Here is a 14,127-nt window from a genome sequence, read left to right on the forward strand (position 1 = left end):
GGAGTGTGTGTCTGTGTGCATGTGTTTTCAATCTCTTTTCTCCTGGGGTAAAATCCACTTCCATCTTGGAAGTGGAATAGCACAAAGACTTAGTACATGTGTCCCTTCCATAGAGAAGCAAAGATGACATCTGTGGCTCCTGGTTTAGCAGAAGGAAACACTGGCTATCAACATCACTCAACATGTTTAAGACTAGAGGTCTGGAAAGATGGCTCAGCAGCTAAGGCACCTGCTACTCTTTCAGGAGGCCTGAGTTCAGTTTCCAAAATGCACATCAAGCAACCCACAACTGCCTCTAACTTTAGCTTTGGGGATCCATTGCCCTCTTCTGGCCTCTTGAGGTAGCGGCACTCACATATACATTATCATACACATATACACATAATTTTTTAAAAAATAAATCGCAGATTTGAGTAAAGCCTAAATATGGGTGGTTAAGACCCATCCTGAGATGATTGAAGATCGGATGTTGGTGAAAGCTTGTCCACCTTCCACTGCATGGGGTTCACAGTGAGTGCCTGCCATGGTGATCACATGGTTCAGCTGTGATGGTGGGATAAAGCAACAGTTACAATAACCACGCCCACTGCTCTGGGTAATGCTTTATTGTTCATACATTTCCTCGTTTGATCCTTGCAGCAACCCTGAGGTAGGTATATCCCCACTTTACAGATGAATAACCAATGTCCCTAGGTTAGACTACGTGCCAAAGATCCTACTCAAAGCCACTGGTAACTCCAAACCCAAGGGGACTCTTGAGTAGTTCACAGGCTGCTGTCAAGGAAAGTAGGACAGAAACTTCAACTGGAAAGGGCTGCATCCTCACCTGGGTTCGAGGTCCCTCACCAGGGATGGACGAGGCACATTCACAGGCCAAGAGCAGGACGGAGCAGATGCAGCGCACACAGGAATAACGAAGCAAGAAAGGAGGCGATGGTGTCTTCAAGCACGTGCAGAGCCTAGCTTCACTAGCTTCCGAGGAGGACTGGAGAGAGGTGGGGTCTCCAGCAGCAGTGTGTCCAGGGACTGGCCTCAGGCAGCAGGCCAGGGAGGAACTGCCTCACAGCAACGCCTCCTCCATTTATGTGGCCCAAGTGTGGTGACTATGGACCGTGGTCCTTTAACCTCATTAAGGCCTTGAGAATCTGATGAAAGCCATCACACACACACACACACACACACACACACACACACACACACACACACGACACACACGGACAGACACTTCTTTGCATACAATTTCAGGGAGTCCTGCTAGGGGACTCCTGCTTTAGGGCAAGGGTGAAAGTCACTGAGGCAAATCTTCTTGAACCTGCTTGTAATTTCCTACACACTTTTCTGGGTTCCTTTCGTTATCCCCCGATATCTAGAATGTTGTGAAGTTCATTTTAAATGGAAGCCAAGGAAAGAGGCCTCAGCCTCCACTCCAGCCAGGGAAAAAGCAGCGGTGGCACGGCAGTGGTGGCAGCCAGAGGAGAAAGACGAGGAGAAGGACGGGGCCACGAGTCCTGATGCCCTTCCCACCAGAAGGTCACTTTGGGAACTTTGCTCAAAGTTGAAGAAGCGCTGTGGGGTGATGGGGTCGTGTGGTTTCCCTCACTGGCTACCGAGGGTAAAGTTGTCCCCCGTTCCAACCTTCCTCTCTGACCCCCCAAAAGCACCTAGGCACCGGCCCTGTCATACACACACACCTGGACAGGTCTTCGAGGCACACCAGTGTATAGACACACACTCTTCAAGGGACAAAGGGAAACTGAGTTGGGAGAGATCTCAAGGCAGTCCGGGGATCATGCGCTCCCCAGAGTCAGCAAACTGGAAAATCATCACACAGGCACCACCCGGATGCAGGGCACACGCGCTCCAACCACCCCGGCACTGCTCCCTCTTTCCGGGGCCACTATAAGCAAATCAGAGCCTGTCTCCTTGCTCCACCCCACAAGCTGATGGGCCCAAGACAAGAGGCCATAGCAGAGGGTTACAGGGTTGATCTCTCATGAGAATCAGGGATCGGGCAAAGGTCTGGCCCTCAGCTCATCCAGGTCCAGAGGACAGACATTGACGTGTGATCACACAGACTCCAAGAGAATGGAGCAGCCATGATCGTCTCCCAGGTTCAGTGACCCTGGTCTTCGTAGCCGCTAGTTCCAGAGATTGCTCATGGCTGGCAGTCATTTTCCTGGCTTTAGATAGACGTCTCATCGCACGTGGCCAGAGGAGCCCCAGTGAGCCGGATGTGGGCTGGGCTCGGGCAAGAATCCAGCAGGAAGGGTGGAGGGAAGCCACCAAAACCACTGCCCCGCTTACCCAGGGCCAGAGGCAGCCGTTCATCTTCAGGCGAAGGAGAGGGAGGGTCTTGGCTATAGCTTGTGGTCCCAGAAGGTGGAGCCCCCAGATCTAAGCCCACCTTGTCTCTAGCTAAAAGCTCCCGCTGTCGCCGCCTCTGCTGACGGCGACCAATCAGGAGGAGAGTGAGTGATGCTGCTAGAACACCCAGGAAAAAGCCAACCAGCCCAGCCCCCACAACAGTGTGGGCCCGGTTTGAGGGCCCCCTCTGGCTGCCCCACACCAAGCTATAAGCAGCCACCACACGGGCGGCTCCACCCTCCTGACACTCGCAAGCATAAGCCCCCATGGCCCCTGGAGTCACCACCACCTCTAGTCCATCCCTCCGGGGGGTGAGCGAAGTCACTCCACTGGGCTGGTGCCACACACAGGATGCCCAGGCAGAACTGGGGGAGCACGGCAGGACCACGTGGCCCACGGTAGCCACTGGAACTTCAAACACTACCGGATGTTCTGTGGAGAGAAGGCAAAGACACAAAAGACGTGAGGCTATAGGCAGGAAGTAGGATGGGGGCATATGGAGAGATGTCGGATATAAGATAGAGTTGTAGCGACATTGCCAAACGGGATTCCCAAAGATGGAAAGTCCTGGGTCCTGGACTGCCATGTCTTCATGGGATCAAGTCTTTTGAATGAGACAAAAAAGATCAACTCTCTAGCCCCTTTCTATACATCCCATCCGCATTTCTCTGAGCCATACAAACCTCCAGGTTCTTTTGGACACAAAGAAGAGACATCTGCTGACTCTATGTCTTGAACCATCCTACAGAGAAGAGAATTCCGGTAAATCTAGTGTTCCAATGTGCTTGCACCTTCCTCAGACACTCACAGTACCCTGGTACTCAGCCCCCACGGTACTCCCAGTACCACAGTACTCGTTTATCACAGTACTCAGTTATCATTGTATTTGGTTATCACAGTACTTGGTTACCACAGTACTCAGTTATCACAGTACTTGGTTGTCACAGTATTCAGTTAATAAAGTACTCAGTTAACACAGTACTAAGTTATCACAGTACTCGGTTATCACAGTACTGTTACCACAGTACTTGGTTACCACAGTACTCAGTTAACACAGTACTTAGTTACCACAATACTCAGTTATTGTCCTGACTCCAGAATCCATCGTGTTAGAAATCACTCCTGGAGTTAGTCAGCATTCACCCCTCCACCAAATCTTTCCTTAATGCACCTCAAGGCATTTGCCTGTCAAGTATCCACATATTCCTAGCTGACAATCTGTTGGAAATGTGCTTGGTGGGTATCCCCTAAGAGGAAGGGAAATCTGAGAAGTGAAACTGCTGTCCATGGCTACAGGGTGCCCTCTCCTTTACACCTGAGGTGTTGGGGGAGGGGCTGTGAGTTGTGGTAAACAAGATTGTCATGCAAGCATGAGGCCCTGCCTTAAACCTTCAGCTCTCAGGGTAAAAGGCTGGGTGTGAGGCCAGGCTGGTGGCGAGCCACGAGCTTCAAAACGGAAAATCCCAGTGTTACAATGAAAAAGAATTTTGCAAGCAGCTGGCCAAAACTATTCCACTAAGAGAATTGAAATTAACAGCTGAGACTAGCTCAGGGGAGGGTGCCTCCCTACCCTCACAGACCTCGGTTTGAATCAGGCACTAATAATGACGCCTATAATCTCAGTGTGTGGGAAGATGAGGCAGGAGAGATCACTATGAATTTGAGGCCAGCCCGGGTTCTACAGATTAGGGTGAGTTCTAGGCCAGTGTGGGCTACAGATTAAGACATTATCCCAGTATTTTTTAAATTAAAATATATTTATAAAGCACATAAGCCTACGAGTATTGATGGTATTATTTGAATCTTGAATTATACAGGTTGTTTTAAGTATATGCAAATGAGGAAACTGAAACACCACTGTATATTTGATAACACTAAAAAGTTAAGGATTGGGTATGGCTACATCAGTATTACCTATTATGTAACATGATTATTTTGTGTGTGTATATTTATGTTTGTGTGTGTGAAAGTGGACATACATGTGTGTGTGTGTGTGTGTGTGTGTGTGTGTGTGTGTGTGTGTGTGTGTGTTGAGCCCGGAGGACAGTCTTTATTCTGTACTGAGTGACAATCTGTCATTCCTCAGGCAGCATGCACCTTTTCCCCCACTTCAGTGCACTACATGGGTGCAATTCCCTCAGAGGCCAGAAGAGGGCACTGGAGCCCCTGGAACGGTGAGCCATCCTGTAGGTGGGAAGAATTGAACCTGAGTCTTCTGGAAGAGCAATTTAACTGCTGACCCATGTCTCTCTCCAGCACCCTTTTCTTTTGTTTTAGTGCCCTTGTATGCCACATATACTCAAAGATTTATGAATAAAATAACATGATATCTAAGATTTGCTTCAGAATAACTGACAGCGAAATCATTAAAAACACAGTGTTGGTCAGGCAGCAGTGGTGGAAGGGGTGGAGATACACAAATTTATCATTTTAGTCATATTTATTCATTCATCATACTTTTAAATATGTTAAAGATTTCCAAGGATAAGATTTTTTTAGGAGATTTCTTATGTGACAAGAGAGCCATTCTGAATTATTCAGGGTGAGGGAGGGACGTCAGGGTTTGCTTCCGTGTGGTGTATTTTTAAGGTCACCTCTGAGAGGCAAATGGATGGCAGGAGCCCAGAGTTAGGAGCCCCCAGTGAGAAGTGACTGGGTTGGGGGTAGCTCAGTGGAAACAGTGTCTGCTGTACAAACCTGATTAAGTGAATTTGGTTCCCCAGAACCCGCCTCAAAGTTGGCCACAGTAGGACAGGTATCCCACAAGTCCCTGTGCAGCCCTACTGACTGATGAAGAGACAGAAGAAACTAGAAGCTTGAGGGCAGCTAGCTTGAATACGAGATAGTGAGCCACAGACAGGCCTTGTCTCAAAGTGGAAGAAGACTAGCAAGGATTGTCCTCTGTCCTCTGACACACAAGCTGTGGCAATGACATACACTTGCCAGTCCTCATGTATACACATACACACACCTTACATAAATATACATCATACATACACACATATCATATACAAACACACACATACATATACACCCTAATACATCACACGCACACGCACACACGCATGCACGCGCACCACGCTGGCTTGGTGGCAGTGGAGGTGGAGGAAACCAGTGGAGCAATGATCCACTGCGGAGCTGGAGTCACTATCATTCGAGGTACAATGTGTGCAATGCCCGGTCTAGCATTAATTAGACAGCACCAGACAGGCAGACAGATGAGTTAACATGAGCTGACCGACGGGCAGGCAAGAGATGCGGCTCCAAACAAGAAGCCACACACAGAGGGAATGGCATCGGCAGATGAGAGAGCCATCTGGGAGGGCGGAGTCCAGGAGAGGGGGCAGGCAAGAGAGCAAAGCAAAGCAGCCCCACTCACCCACGGTGCTCGCCTGCATGGGCCACACAAGCATCGAGCCGGAAGCTCCAGGCACACACAGGATCCTGGGCCAGGATACACTCTGAGCAGCTCTGGAGACGGCCACAGTTGCTGGTGTTCACTTGTGTCACCTCAGTATGGGAGCCCACCAGGAGCCAATCCTGTAGAAATGGAGCGGGAGAGAAAACGTGCTACATCGTCTAGACCAGACCATTAACTGGCTACAGACTCGACTCTCCCCAGCAGGCTCCCCGAATACACAACTCACATGGTACAATTTCATGCTCTCAACCGGCTGTGGTTCCGGGAACAAGGCCAGATCCTCCAGGACACTGAGCTGAGCTCCGATGTGCACAGCCCGGTGGAGGTGTCCATCCTCTGGGAGGAAGGAAAAGGGCAAGAAAATGGCTTAGCTGGCACTGTGCCTGGAACCCTGGTGCCTGGATGTCACAGGGCACCTCTCTGTGGTGACGTTATGGGCAACTTGCTTGATACTGTATACCTGTCCCCAGGTAGAGCACATCATATTCTTTCCCTGAGAGGCTGGTCACCCGGTGAGCCACAACTCTGAGATAGGCTGTATCCGTAGTAACCAGCAGGGGGCGGCCATCAGCCGGAAACACGGGCCTGTCCATGAGCGGGTGGTCTCTGATAAAGGTGAGCACACGGTCTGGCAGGGAGAGTGAGGATCCAAACTGCTGGAACTTCATGTTGTTGGTGATGCACTAAAGGAGACAGGTCTGGGTGACAATGTTTCTCAGGGAACAGGAAGTATCAGGGATGCTTAGCAAAACTCTTGTCCTTTGCGATGGTGAAAAAAAAAAAATCAAGACTGAGATGAAGACCTGCCCCACCCCCTCCTCACCTCTCCAGGTCTGGGCTGGGGCACCTCGTTGTCCATGACAGGTAGTCCCCTGTTGCAGTCATGTTTTAGCTCTCTAAAGGGACCATTCAGCACTGCCCGGATGTCTTGGGGTCGGAAGGCACACACAGCAGAGATGGCGGCTCCTTCCCTGGAGAAGTCACAGATTGGAGCTAAGTATCTGGAGAGAGCTAGGTGACAGCAATTTGTCCCTTATCAAAGAACTAATCCCCGAGAAACACACAGGAGCCATGCAGCCGAGGGAAAGAGAGTCCACCTGCAGTGACCATACCAACTCCACGGACATCCCTCCCCCGGTCAACCCTGTCATCCACACCAGGACCCCCTCACCACTGGGAGGAAAAGATGCCATAAAAGATGGGGGTCCCCGCGCCAGGCCGAGGTTGAAGCTCTGTCATATCCTGCAGAACCCCTGAGGCCCTTCCATGCTCGGGCCCTGGACACAGCAGGTCAGCCTTTAGAAATGTCGTCCATCTCTGCTGAAGGGTCTTCCGGCCCCCAAGGTCCCCCTGGGGTGACAGGAACATGGGAAACACTCTTTAGAAGACCAAAACTAGACAAAACATGTGTAGACCCTTGTGTGTGCTACCTGAGTTCATAGCTCGCGGACAGATGGGGAGACAGACATGGGAAAGAACAGACATAATCTGAGAAAATGGGGGTAACAGGGTGCAGAGATGGATAGGGTTGTGATAACAAGGACAGTGACAACGTAAATCATGACAAAGAACTGTGATGTCACTTACTGCTTAAAACCAATTTGCCCTCGGTTGTTATAAAAACTCTACATATATGCTTCAAAGGTGCCAAGGAACAAGATAGAGGTCACAGAGGCAGGAAGTGGTGGGGCAGGACTTGAACCTGGGTCCATCATTACATCCTCCTTAAACGTCTAATGTAACCCAACTTCCTATAGACAGTGTGTTGCGAAGGTAAGTGTGGCCAGAGCCTTCTCCCTCACCTTCCTCAAGCTCCCATGAGAGAAGCCTAGGTGGAGAACAAACCAGACAGAGGAGAGAGGCGAAAGAGGCCCAGGGAGGAAGAGATGGAAGGCCAAAACACTGGGAGATGCCAGCCAGCCAGGACAGAGATCTCACCGCACACACACGGGCCACTCGTGGGACCTTGATGCGCTCATAGGAGTCCAAGACTCGGGAGGTCTCCGTGAAGAAAAAGAAGATCTCATCGTCTCCATCTTCATCCCCCCACTCAGCCGGGCTCAGGACCATAGCTGCGACAAAGGCTGGGGCTGAAGAAACCAATGACCTCAGATCTTCAGACAGCCTGGGCTACCCAGCCTCCACCTGACCTGTGTCCCAGGTGACCCTGTCCCTCTTCCCACCATTAAGCCAGGATGACAAGGTCTCTGTTCGAATCCAGTCCTCAGCTCGACCCACAGCTCGGGAGATAATCGGCTCTGTCCCCAGGAAGTTTTTCACAGTGGCAGTGTAGAGGACGCCCCCTGCAGGGTGACAGGAAGGAGATGAGCAGTCAGAGACACACACCCCTGGAAGCAGAAGCAGTCACAGGCAGAGCGTGGGACAAAGCAGAGTAGCAACAGGCAGACTGAGCATGCACCAAATGTCATCACGGGGGACACCTGACTCACAGGAAGTGCTGGAGTAGGAAGCCTGCACTGAGGGAGAAATGCTAGAAGGACCTAGGCATGACAGGAGCAGAAAGTTGTCTCTAGAGGACATTGGATGTCACTGCAGTAGCCTGGTGAGAGCTAACTGTCCTGAGACTCCCCAGGAGGTGGCATGTGCTTTGCTGCAAACCCCAAGTTTTCCAATATGGAGCAGAGAACCCGTGTTCTTTCTGAACACTGCTGGGTACACTACCCTGAAACCATTCACAGCTAGAGTATACTGGGATCACTTGGATACTTGATGTAGGTCGTCAGGCCCAGCAACTCTAACTGGGTAAAATGGGGGCATGTCCCAACACCTTGCATTTCAAGCAGGCAGGAGTCACACTGATAACAAGTGGTTCAAGCCACACTTTGGGAAATACCAGCTCAGTTTGATGAGAGGAAGCTTCACGGAAAGTGAGGAGTGTCTCCTGCACTGAGACAGTCTCGAGCATTCTAGGAATAGTGGGGGTAAGAGATGAATCACAGGCACGTTGGGACACAAGAGAGGAACAGCTCTGCCACCATGAATAACATGGGCAAGGGGTCAGACACAAGGAATAAGAAAGTGGCTGTGGGCCATAGAAAGTCATGGGCACCCGGGGTCTCTCATGCAGCACAGGCATTCTGGGAAAAGCAAGGTGGCAGGATTCCATCAGTTGCTGTGCACAAAGCACTGTGCTGAGCGCATCACCACCTCTATGGACTCCCTTCTGGGGCAAGGAGGACAAGTAGATGTTCAGGGACCAGGAGTCCTGAACTGGGGGAGGGAGACGGGCCATGCCTATCTGGGATTGCAGCATCTTTTGAGGGGCAGCAGAGAAGTACCAGGGATTGAAACTGGGACCCTGCATATGCTAGGCAACTGTTCCACCACCTGAGCTATATTCCCAGACCCACAGCATCTCCGAAGAATAAAAAGTTTGCCAGTTAGAGGGGATCAGGGAGAAAGACAGGGAAGCAGTGAACAGAGGAGCCATACTCAGGCATAAGGACCATGGTGACTGATGCCCACAGGGGCAGACATTTCTGCACCAAGCAAATGAACAGAGGCAAGGCTAGAAGCATGGAGATGTGTCCTCGTTTGTGAAGTGTGCTCTGACATGTCAGGACACGAAGTCTTTATCTCACAGGGAAGAGAACAGTGGAGTTTTTTTGTTTTGTTTTGTTTTGTTTTTTTAAGATGGGGAGTGTAACATAATCAATTGGGGTTTATAAAGAAAGCAATGAGGGCTGGAGTATAGCTCAATGGTAGAGCCTAGTAAGCCCTAAGTCCTGGGTAAGAAGACCACGATGATGGTGATGGTGGTGGTGGTGGTGGTGGTGATGGTGGTGATGGTGATAATGATGGTGGTGGTGATGGTGATAACGACAATGATAATGGCCAGGCATGGTGGTGTGGATTTGTAATCCCAGCAGTAGGGAGGCTGAGGTAGGAAGCTCAGAAATTGAATGCAAGCCTGAACTCAAAAAACAAGAAGCACATGCCTTTCATCACAGCACTCTGGAAGCAGAGGCAAACAGATCTCAAGGTCAGCCTGGTCTAGAAAGCAAGTTCTGGGACAGCCAGGGCTATGCAGGGAAAACCCTGTCTCAAAGCAAAACAACAACAAAGATGGCTCAACCGTTAAGAGCCCTGGCTACTCTTGCAGAGGACCTGAGTTTGATGCCCAGCATCTACACGGAGGCTCACAACCATCCTTGACTCTAGTCCCAGAGGTTCCACGCCCCCTTCTGACGTCCTTGGGTACTGCAGGCACATGGTACCCAATCACACATGCATGCAGCACGCACACTCACATGCACACTCACGCACACATGAAATGAAAATGAAGAAGAGGAGCCACCTCAACATTAAATTCACCGTGTGATGTTTTGATTTGTGAACTCATTACAACAAAGTGATGTTTTCCAAAAGAGAAGAGGGAGAAGAAGAGGAAATGGAAGAGGGTGAAAGGGGAGAAGAAGAGAGAGAAAGAGAAGATGCAAAGGAGAAGTAACAGCAACAAAGGACCATTCACACAGCTCAAGAAGCATGGAAGACCCAGAGGAGGCAAAGAAGAAAGGGGAGAGGCCAGGAAGGTACTTCTAAGAGAGAGTGTGTTAGTGCAGACTGAGCACAAACTGAAATCGGAGAGATGAAAGAGTAGACAAAGATAACGTCTCTATGGTTTGTCAGACATAAGTAACCAGGACAGGAAACAACAGAGGAAGGCTCGTGACGAAGGCAGCTGGCCGGAGAGGAAGGGCATTCACTCCTGGACGCGCTGAGGCAGAAGGGCTTTCGGGAGCCATGGGAAATTCAAGAAGGCAACTAAGGATGGTCCAGGAAACACAGCCAGAGCCAGCACCTACGGTCACTACACATCCTGTTTAGGTCCCAATAGGAACAACACAAAGGTACTGATCAGAGATGCAAATAGACTAGGGAGCCCTGAGGAACACCACCGTCTAAAGGAGAATATTCTGCAGGCAGCTGAGAGGTCAGATCAGAGGGCCAGGAGAAGAAAGCAAGGGCTTGAAGGGGCTTGTGCTAGCCAGGGGAAGCAGGAGAGAGCAGGGTCATGCAGAAGGAAGCAGAGACATGCTGGGTAACAGATGCTCCATAAGGGCTATGCGTTGTTAGCAGTGGCCAGATACCCAGCCTTGAAACAACACTCAGTGCAAAGTGAAAAACAGCCAGGAGGCCTGGGAGACTTGTAGACCGAAAACCTCCTTGCAGGGTGTAGGTGGGAAGGAGAGGTGACTCTACCGCTTGAGATTGTGGGCAGGGGTTTGGCATCAGAAGACGTGGGTTTGAACCCCGAGAGCACTCACTAGACAACCATCTTGGGCAAACTGGCTTTCCTAAATCCCAGGTTCTTCAAATGCAGAACAGGGAGAAAGCCACCTTCCACTCACCAGTGCAGATGCTAGATAACAAGTACAGAACCCTAGCGAGGGCCAGTCACACGGTATGCATTCCGTACCATTGGTGACAGTCCCTGTAGAACTTCAGAGACATGTCTTGCTGCTAGCAGAGGAGGAGCAGCAGTCAAGTGACATGCCAAACCCTTCCATAAGAGTTTAGGGAAGGTCCCAGCAACTAATGGAACCCCACATGAGCCAACTGTCTGTACTTGCTAGGTGGTAGGTGAGAGAGAACTGATACCGGAAAACTGATTGAGAAATGGTGCCTAGAACCTAGGCAGTAGTGGCGCATGCCTTTAATCCCAGCACTCATGAGGCAGAGACAGGAGACAGGTCTGGGTGACAATGTTTCTCAGGGAACAGGAGGTGTCAGGGATGCTTAGCAAAGCTCTTGTCCTTTGTGATGGTGAAAAAAAAAATCAAGGAGTTCAAGGCCAACCTGGTTAACAGATCAAGTTCTAGGACTAGCCAGGGCTACACAGAGAAACCCTGTCTGAAAAAAGGAAAAGGGAAAGGGAAAGGTCCCTAACAACACCACACACAGAAAACCCTAAAACCAAACCTCCGTAAGCCATAAGAAGCTGGGCCACGCTGTCCTGAGAACGGAAGATGTGTGAAGCAGACAGTTATGCACATTTAGGGAGCATGTCTTCGGGGATAAAGGTGATAAATAAAATTGAAGAGGGATCACAGATAATCATACAAAGGCCTAGTTAGCACTGGAGGCAAAGGGTCCCAAAATGCTCTAAGGGATTGTTACCCTAAAGAGCTAGCAAGACTGGAACCTGCAATGGCAGAAGAGAACTGTCCCAGAGGGTGGAATAGAAAAGGGTCACTGACACTAGGGGACAGAAGAAGGGACAGACACCTTGGAATGGAAGTAGCAGGTGTCCAGATGCAGAGGCTCACCATGATCTCAAATACTTACAGAAGGGACATCAACCGCACAGATATGAAGACCATGTCCATAGGAGGACATAAGACCACGAGACATTCTAGAGTCTCCCAGACATTCTCAATTCCAATATGACAGAACTGTACTTTCATATAGTAAAATGTTCATAAATATGTAACTGTTTGGCTATTTATTGCTGAATAGATCAATTGGTAAACATTCCACTACACATCTGGCTCAGTGGTACATGCCAGAAAACCCCAACACTGAAGTAGGAAGCTGAAGTAGGAATATTAGATGCCCCAGGTTAGCCTAGGCTACACAGCTCTAGAGACTGAGGGCAGGGTATAATGGTGCACCTTTAATCTCAGCACTTGGGAGACAGAAGCAGGCAGATCTTGAGGCCAGCCTGGTCTATATAGTGAGCTCCAGAATAGCCATAATCACACCGTGAGACTTGGTCTCAAAAATAAAAAAACAAAAACAAAACAAAAGAGCCTGGGGGCTGGGGTGGAAGCTCTTGCACAAAACAAACAACAAGAAAAGCTAAAAACCTTCAAAAGAGAGCGGTGAGATGACCACAGTGTGATGACCCAGTGTGATGAACCAGTGTGATGACCACAGTGTAATGACCCAGTGTGATGATCACAGTGTGACGACCCAGTGTGATGACCACAGTGTGATGACCCAGTGTGATGACCCAGTGTGATGACCATAGTGTGATGACCCAGTGTGATGACCACAGTGTGATGACCACAGTGTGATGACCCAGTGTGATGACCCAGTGTGATGACCCAGTGTGATGACCACAGTGTGATGACCCAGTGTGATGACCCAGTGTGATGACCCAGTGTGATGACCCAGTGTGATGAACCACAGTGTGATGACCACAAGGTGATGACCTAGTGTGAAGATCACAATGTGATGACCCAGTGTGATGACCACAATATGATGACCCGGTGTGATGAACTGGTGTGATGACCACAGTATGATGACCCAGTGTGATGACCCAGTGTGATGATCCAGTGTGATGACCCAGTGTGGTGACCCAGTATGGTGACCCAGTGTGATGAACAGTATAGCATAAAGTTCAGTGAGGACAGAGAGTATTGAGACAGCATCTCATGTAACACATGCTGGCCTCAAACTCCCCATGTAGGGAAAGATGACCTTAGTTTCCTACCCCCACTTCCCAAGTACTGAGATTAAAGGTATGTATAGCTCCATACCTGGCTAGGTTTTTCTTTATACTTTCATAGTCGTTGATATTTTTTTTGTAGTTAACATATTTTACTTTTATAACTCAAAAATTAACATATTTTCACTTCAGAAATAGAGAAAAATAATTTTAAAAAGAGATTGAAAGCCTAAAAGATAAAAACAAAACAAAACAGAACCAAAAACCCAGCAACTGTCTGTGAAACTGACCCCTACTTGTCTAGATGACCTGGGGACACAGGTCCCAGAAGTGTTAGCCATCTGAAATTAACAGACTTGTTGTGTACCAGCAGCAAGTACCCATTATACTCCTGGAGTCTCAATTTTCCATTTGAGGGGCTGGAGAGATGGCTCAGTGGTTAAGAGCACTTGCTGATCTTGCAATGACCTGGTTTGACTGTCAGAGCCCACATGGTAGTCCACAACCATCCTTGCTTCCAGCTTCAGGAGATGCAGTGCCATCTTCTGGCCTCTGGGAGTACCAAGGGTGCATGTGGTACACAGACACATGTGCAGGCTAAACACTCACACACATAAAATAAAACAGATCCAAAAGAATTTTAACAACAAAACAATATCAACAACAAAAACCAACAATCTCACTTTGCAACCTAGAACAGCCTTGACCTCTAGATCTTCCTGCCTCCGTCTCTCAAAATGCTCAGGGTTAGAGAAAAATAACAATTGGGATTGTCTGGTTTTCAAGAGAAGATCATTAATATGCTCTAGTTTTCCTTCTATGGTCAGGCTCCTTCCTTCCTTCCTTCCTTCCTTCCTTCCTTCCTTCCTTCCTTCCTTCCTTCCTTCCTTCCTTCCTTCCTCCCTCCCTCCCTCCCTCCCTTCCTCCC

At 49.4% G+C, this 14,127-nt stretch overlaps 1 protein-coding gene across 3 annotated transcripts in view; it reads right to left on the minus strand.

Annotated features, from left to right (window-relative positions):
- Positions 1-590: 590 nt before the first annotated feature.
- Positions 591-14,127, minus strand: part of Sema4f (ssemaphorin 4F) — a 27,352-nt gene continuing 13,815 nt past the window's right edge. For 2 of the 3 annotated variants that reach the window (XM_021164789.1, XM_021164788.1), the window contains 9 exons: positions 7,969-8,088; positions 7,724-7,875; positions 6,957-7,135; positions 6,609-6,756; positions 6,246-6,468; positions 6,012-6,121; positions 5,744-5,904; positions 3,048-3,106; positions 591-2,796 (listed from right to left, as the gene is read on the minus strand). In XM_021164789.1, the coding sequence (XP_021020448.1) occupies positions 2,183-2,796; positions 3,048-3,106; positions 5,744-5,904; positions 6,012-6,121; positions 6,246-6,468; positions 6,609-6,756; positions 6,957-7,135; positions 7,724-7,855 (1,626 nt within the window). In that variant the 5' untranslated portion in view covers positions 7,856-7,875; positions 7,969-8,088 and the 3' untranslated portion in view covers positions 591-2,182. The remainder of the gene's footprint in view (positions 2,797-3,047; positions 3,107-5,743; positions 5,905-6,011; positions 6,122-6,245; positions 6,469-6,608; positions 6,757-6,956; positions 7,136-7,723; positions 7,876-7,968; positions 8,089-14,127) is intronic. The other variant, XM_021164790.2, reaches the window with a different exon arrangement.

This window comes from Mus caroli, chromosome 6, assembly GCF_900094665.2.
Source record: "Mus caroli chromosome 6, CAROLI_EIJ_v1.1, whole genome shotgun sequence".
Classification (NCBI taxonomy): Eukaryota; Metazoa; Chordata; class Mammalia; order Rodentia; family Muridae; genus Mus; species Mus caroli.